This window comes from Nicotiana tomentosiformis, chromosome 3 (genome assembly GCF_000390325.3).
Source record: "Nicotiana tomentosiformis chromosome 3, ASM39032v3, whole genome shotgun sequence".
Classification (NCBI taxonomy): domain Eukaryota; kingdom Viridiplantae; phylum Streptophyta; class Magnoliopsida; order Solanales; family Solanaceae; genus Nicotiana; species Nicotiana tomentosiformis.
In genome coordinates, this window is record NC_090814.1 from 65,948,233 (window position 1) to 65,955,307 (window position 7,075).

A 7,075-nucleotide genomic window follows, 5' to 3' on the forward strand; every position below is an offset into this window, starting at 1 on the left:
GTGGTTACGCTGTTCTAGTGGGAATTGAAAGAGGTAAGCCAATCAGAAGGGGAATATGTTGCTATCTTAATGTGGCCACAAGGGGAGCAACTGAGCTAAGTAGGATGACTTCTTCTGAAAGATTATTGGGCTTCCTACATAGATTTTCATTTTTCTTTTTCGTACAGGGCTTGACAACTTTTATTTAGCTACCTTTTAAATTTCACGTAGTCTTTAATATTCCTTTGAAAATTTGGTAGTCTTGACTCCCCTAGATGCTAATATGGTAAAGAGCATGAATACACTCTCTTTTAGGCGTGTGGGAGGAAAGAAAAATCAAAAAATTACCTTCCAAGTGGGAGTATTTTTCAAATATTATTTGTCACATAATCAAATATAATGATATATTTTTTCCAATTGTATTTCTCGTTGTTTCTTCTTAATATACATTGCATATTTTTTTTCTCAATTGTACTTTTTAAAATACAATGAATATATGTTTCAACTATTTATTTTTTATCTTTTTTTTCCGGTCCAAATTAATCTACAAGAGTTAATTGAAACTCCATTTATTTTAGCCAAATAAAAAGAAGATTTAGCCAAAGTAATGAAGTTCAAATGGAATATTTTTTACAAATAAAAATATTGTGTGTTTCTTATTTTAAATTTTATTTTCATGCAATGACTATTTATTTAAACTATGCATTTTTTCTTTTTGAGTCAAATTCGCAAATATTTGGTCGAAAATTTACTATTTTAGCTAAAATATTTATTTAGCCAATATATGGAGTTCCAACAACGTATTTTATTTTTTATTTTTTCAGATGCAATGATAATATGTTAACTGTGTATTATTTCTTTTACTAATCAAATATGTAAAAATAACTTGACTAAAATATAATAATCTTTAGCTAAATAAAAATATATAGTCAAAATAAAGTTGTTTCAAGTTTTTTCTTCTTCAAATTCTGGCATGAAAAAATGATTTAAAGAGTTGGTGGACTTAAAAAGATAAATATATATATAATTTATTACAAAAAATAACACATGGACAACAAAAATTCACGTGGTGGCGCGTGTGTCACACTCCTACGAGTTGTCAGCGTCCAAGGGGATCGAGACTATGAAATTATCAAGTTCAGGAATGAGGTATTAAAAACCACGTGAAGTTTAAAGGAAAACAAAAAAAAAGTTGACAAGTTCAGAGGGGATCCTGAACTAATCTGCCTTCTTTTTGCATTTCCTCAACCCCCAGATTCATGGTCATCAACTCATGAATCTGAGTGAAATAATGGATATTCTTTTTTGACTTGTCTTAAATAGTAATTAATATTATTCTTCATTAATTTTGTATTCAAATGTATTATCTATAAAAAAATAATGTGAAATTTGAAAAGTATTTTATAAAGGTAGTATAGTCAAGTGGTTCATTTTTATATGATATGAGAGGAGTTCCACTTCATGTACACTCTCTATTCCACTCTATCGTGACACAATTACTTTTTAATGAGTCAAAGAAGACTTTCTTTCACCATGTTTTTTGTAAATACTTTTTAAATATTTTAAATTGCTACTGTTTTGACTTATAGCACTTTTGTTTTTTGTAATTTCTAAAAATGCAAATTCTATTTCAATAAGTTTGAAAAATATATGTCTAAATTCACTTGAGAAGTAGTCAGCTTGACTCTCATACTCCGAACAACATCACATACAATAGAACGGAAAGAATATATAATGTGTGATAGATATGCCAAGTGACCTCCAAATAATTGTCTTTTTTTCTTTGACACTTTTTTGGAGAAAAAGAAAAAGAATAGTAAGAATCGAAGTGACACATATTTCTGATCTTTCTTATAATTGTGTTGTTCCTATAGAGATAAGTACGTAAGTGGTCTTGCTGATGTTTGAATGACCATATTTTTAATCTAAAGCTAAATTATAATTCTCTTGATCTCACTTAAAACAAACCTTAATTTGCTATGGTAGAATACTCACGTAACGTGGGCACTACTCCACCTCATAACTTTGGGATGATATATCTTCCAACATTTTCAAATGACTGTCACAACTTAAACGTGACAACTCTTTCTATAATTCGCTTGGCATCACAAGAAGAACAACCCTTTCAATTAATTAGGCTTTAGACTCATGTTATAATGCAGTGATAAACAATGATAGTAGTAATTATTAAACAAAAGTTTGTATGTTGTCAAGGTAAAACAAACTCAGAGTTGTCCTTAAGTTTTATTAATTTATATTTTCAAGTTTATTAGTAGTCGTGAACCCCCTAAATAATTGAAATTGGGGAAAGAAGGACACGAGAGAAACTTTAGTTTAGTTTTGATTTTTTGAGCTTATGCCCCAAGAATGTTCCTATGGTGAATAATTCGGTTAATTACAGTAGTATAGTGGACATGTATTATTATATGTAAATATGATTTTTTTGCCTATTTAGTTAATTTAATTTTGCATTTTTTGACTTACACAACAGAATGACAGTGAATAGTAATAATTAATTTGTCAAAACTTTATATGCTCCCTTTAAAATAAAGAAATTTCCAACGTTAAATGAATGGGACCAAAGAATTTTGCATGATTGCATCATTAGATCCATGAAATAATGAGAGGGACAAATATAAATGGTCCATGACACCTAGCTGTATTGGCAAGCAGTAGGAGCAGTGTAGCACAAATACTACATATAGCCCACCTACTCTTCCTCCAATTCTTCAGTCCTCAACTTAGTTAACTTCTTTCCATCGCTCTAATTTTGGCTTCATTTATCTAATGGAAGCTAATATTGATTACACACAAGATGGCACGGTTGATCTTCGAGGTCAACCTGTTCTTGCTGAGAAAACTGGCAAATGGAAAGCTTGTTCTTTCCTTGTTGGTAAGCTTCTTTTCTTCCCTTATCTTTCTTCGTATATACTCATGTAAAAGCTTAATCTTCAAAGGCATATTCAAGATTTGAACTTTATAAGGAATGGGGCAAAGCCCACACTTATCTGATGATATTCAAAGCTATTGATTATCATATCTCGATGAGGGTCGATTGACTCTACTATTTAAGATTGTGATATCTAATTTATCTTTATTCTTGAATTAAGATTCTTAGAAAGAGAATGATCTTAAAATTCTTGCTAGTTTTTACGAGTAACATAATTAGGGATGGATGAAACAGGGTATGAAGCATTTGAGAGGATGGCTTTCTATGGAATAGCTTCAAATTTAGTGGTGTACTTAACAACCCAACTACATGAAGACACAGTTTCATCAGTTAGGAATGTGAATAACTGGTCTGGATCAGTTTGGATTACACCTCTTCTTGGAGCCTATGTTGCTGACACTTACTTGGGTCGTTTCTGGACTTTCACTATCTCTTCACTTATTTACGTCATGGTAAGCACCAAACATACATACATATATATTCCTTTATTTCCTCCACAAATTATATACTATATATATGCGCTATCTTGTGTGATAGACGACACTACTCCACATCTACAAGTTATTATTTGTCATTCTTTAGCTAGGATGCTCCAAAAGGAACCTTTCACATGATTCAGTCCAAGTCCAAGTTCAATATATGTAATTATGTCTGCACCACTTACTATCTTGATTGGCCTACAATTGAGTATACTAACCAGCCACGGCCAATAATTTGGAGGATCTTTTTCCAGTGGGACCTATAAGCAATTCCATTGTCCTGGCTAGACAATGACCTGTAATTAAATTCACCACATGACTTGGAGCTTTGCCCTAGCCATGTGTTTATACCGGCCGGAGACAAATGTTGTGGATACTACTAGTTATGCAAAGATTGTATCAGTCTCAAAAATAGGGAATGTCTAAAAATATAACAATTCTTACATTATTATCTATTGTATACCAAATTTTAACATTATTGTTCACTACATAACAATTCATATAAATTTTATTTAGAAGATTTAACTAGACTAGCAGCAATTGCAAGTAAGCGCAAGAACTGGTTTGGATTAAACTTACCACCTATAATTTTCGAGCCTGATACATGACTAGCTAATAAACTGACATTTTGGGTTAGAGGAGAGAGCTCTGCTGGAGTGAAAACGAAATAAGTTTGTGTCACGGCTACATCAATTTTCATTAACCTTTGTACTTTCTGCATTTCATAGTCAAGCTTTGTCCATTTTAGTGGGATAGCGACCGAAAATCATTTTCGAAAATTTTCTCATTTTGTTCATACTACTATGATCCAAATTCTTACTCTACTTATTTCCAAAAATATTATCGCAACTGTATCGTATACCCTAAAAATACATAACTTTTGGAGGATTCGACACACACCCGCCAGTATTTTTGAAGAGCCAGAGCAACATAGCTTATTTCTGCTAGCATTAAATAATTTATTGACCAAACTATTTTCCATTAGGGAATGGTGCTTTTGACAATGGCCGTGTCAATTAAATTCTTGAAACCGAGCTGTGAAAATGGAGTATGCAACAAGGCTACTACATCTCAAATCGCCTTCTTCTACGCATCTCTTTACATAATAGCCATTGGAGCAGGTGGAACAAAGCCTAATATATCCACATTTGGTGCTGACCAATTCGACGACTTTAATCCACAAGAAAAAAAGCTAAAAGTTTCCTTTTTCAATTGGTGGATGTTCAGTACCTTTGCTGGTGCTTTACTTGCTACAGTTGGCCTTGTTTACATCCAAGAAAACTTGAGCTGGGGATTAGGATATGGCATTCCAACTGTTGGTCTGATATTTTCTCTAGTTATTTTTTACATTGGAACCCCAAATTACAGGCACAAAGTTAGAAAGTCCCAGTATCCTGCTCGGGACCTATTTCGTGTTCCTATCGTTGCATTTGCCAACAGGAAAATTGACCTCCCTAATGACCCGTCTGAGCTTCATGAATTTGACATGCAATACTATTTCAGTACTCGAAAACGCCAAGTCCATCACACTCCAGTATTCAGGTAAGCATTTATAGTTTTTATTGAAAATCTTTGACGTTATATTTAGTAGTACTACAGAAAGATTCTTAACCTTTAAACTTGAGAAACTAAGGGTAGAAGGAAGTGGGGGACCTTCCAATTTATCCACAACTAAGGTATCTCCAAATGGCAAAATGTTGATGCCTTGTTAATTCCATGTTTTTCATTTGTTAGAATTCATCTAATCAGTACTTGCCACGTGATCATTTACGTACACTGCTCTACTGTACTGGGTCCTCCAAATAATGGTTGCTTCATCATTTACACTTCTATATCTGCCCCACTGCTTATACTTGATGACAATTAAAACCATAATCCCGAATCATAAAAGAAAGTCTCAAATCGATCAGAGCATTTTGAAGCATCTACCAAATTATATTATATTATTTGCTTTGTTAATAATGCCCACCTAAATATGAATTGTTCAATTGTTTGATCAAATATATTTGATATGAACACTCTTTCCAGAATCAACCAAACTTTCTTTTTTCAGGTTCTTGGACAAGGCTGCAATCAAACGAGACACTTCAACAGGTTCAAGACCACCATGCACGGTGACTCAGGTCGAAGGAGCCAAGCTAATTATGGGAATGGCCATGATATGGCTAGTAACCCTAATCCCTAGCACCATTTGGGCACAAATAAACACTCTTTTTGTCAAACAAGGCACCACCTTGGACAGGCACTTGGGTTCAAGATTCCAGATTCCCGCAGCATCATTGGGAAGCTTTGTGACTCTCACTATGTTATTGTCCGTGCCCATGTATGACCGATATTTCGTGCCTTTTATGCGCAAGAAAACAGGAAATCCTAGGGGAATCACATTACTCCAGAGGCTAGGAACAGGTTTCCTTATCCAAATTGTAGCCATCGCAATTGCTTGTGCTATGGAAGTGAGAAGAATGCAAGTCATAAAAATGCATCACATCTACGGACCTAAAGAAATAGTCCCTATGACAATATTCTGTTTATTGCCTCAGTATGTGCTATTGGGCGTGGCCGATGTGTTTAATGCCATAGGATTGCTGGAGTTTTTCTATGATCAATCTCCAGAAGATATGCAAAGCCTTGGTACAACGTTTTTCACAAGTGGCATTGGCCTTGGAAATTTCTTGAATAGCTTTTTGGTGACGATTGTGGATAAAATTACTGGGAGTAATGGAGGGAATAGTTGGATTGGAAACAATATGAATGACTCGCACTTGGATTATTACTATGGTTTCCTCTTGGTCATGTCTACCTTAAATTTGGGAGCATTTTTGTGGGCATCAAATAGGTATATCTATAAAAGGGAATCCACAGAAATGAAGGACGAATTTGTAGAGTTGGAAGGCAAAGCCATAGACCTTCTTCCTTAGAGTTGCTGATTTAGGATTAATTTCTGTTTGATGTATGTATATTATTAGTTGATCGTTTTAATCAATTTTAGCTATTTGAACCTTCTTAACGTTCTTCATCTAAAAGGGGGAGTGATGAATTTGATAAAGAAAAAAAGAGGTCAAATCTAATTACTCCGGTTGTATCTCAAACTCTTTAACCCACCGCTGTATAAGTCAATTACATACCATAGCTAATTATTTTAGGAAAATTTACGGGGAAGACTCACTCTAAAAATTTTACTCTACTTTGTAAAATGTTATATCTAATATCCGCTTCATAACTTCAGATACCGTTTTATAAGAAATATTTACAATTTCACCCACGCATAAAATTTCCCATCTCAAGAGTTTGAAAAGTCAAAATGTCACGACCCAAATTCCCACCCCAGGCGCCGTGACGTCACTTAGTCTCTAAGACTAGGTAAGCCAATTGCAATTATAATTCAAGCCATTTTTTTTAAAAAAAATATATAATTTAATACACGTGTCGAAACCAATAGCGGAAATAATTATAACACCTTCCCAAGACTAGTAATATTGAGTCACAAACTCTAACTGAATACATGCAATAAATCTCAAAGATCGAATATACAATACTGTTCGAATAAGAGTTGACAGTACAATAAAATGGAAAGACTCCAAGGGGCTACGATGACCAAGCAGCTCTACCTTGAATCCTTGCGATCAACACACTAACTCTGCCCGAGTCCGATATCTCCAATACCTGG

General features: G+C 33.9%; 1 protein-coding gene across 1 annotated transcript; it reads left to right on the forward strand.

Annotated features, from left to right (window-relative positions):
* Positions 1 to 2,665: 2,665 nt before the first annotated feature.
* On the forward strand, positions 2,666 to 6,410 carry LOC104110000 (protein NRT1/ PTR FAMILY 5.1). Its single transcript, XM_009619415.4, has 4 exons — positions 2,666 to 2,872; positions 3,164 to 3,381; positions 4,394 to 4,950; positions 5,462 to 6,410. The coding sequence occupies exons 1-4, from the start codon at positions 2,767 to 2,769 to the stop codon at positions 6,324 to 6,326; spliced, it is 1,746 nt and encodes a 581-aa protein (XP_009617710.1). The 5' UTR covers positions 2,666 to 2,766; the 3' UTR covers positions 6,327 to 6,410.
* Positions 6,411 to 7,075: the final 665 nt, after the last annotated feature.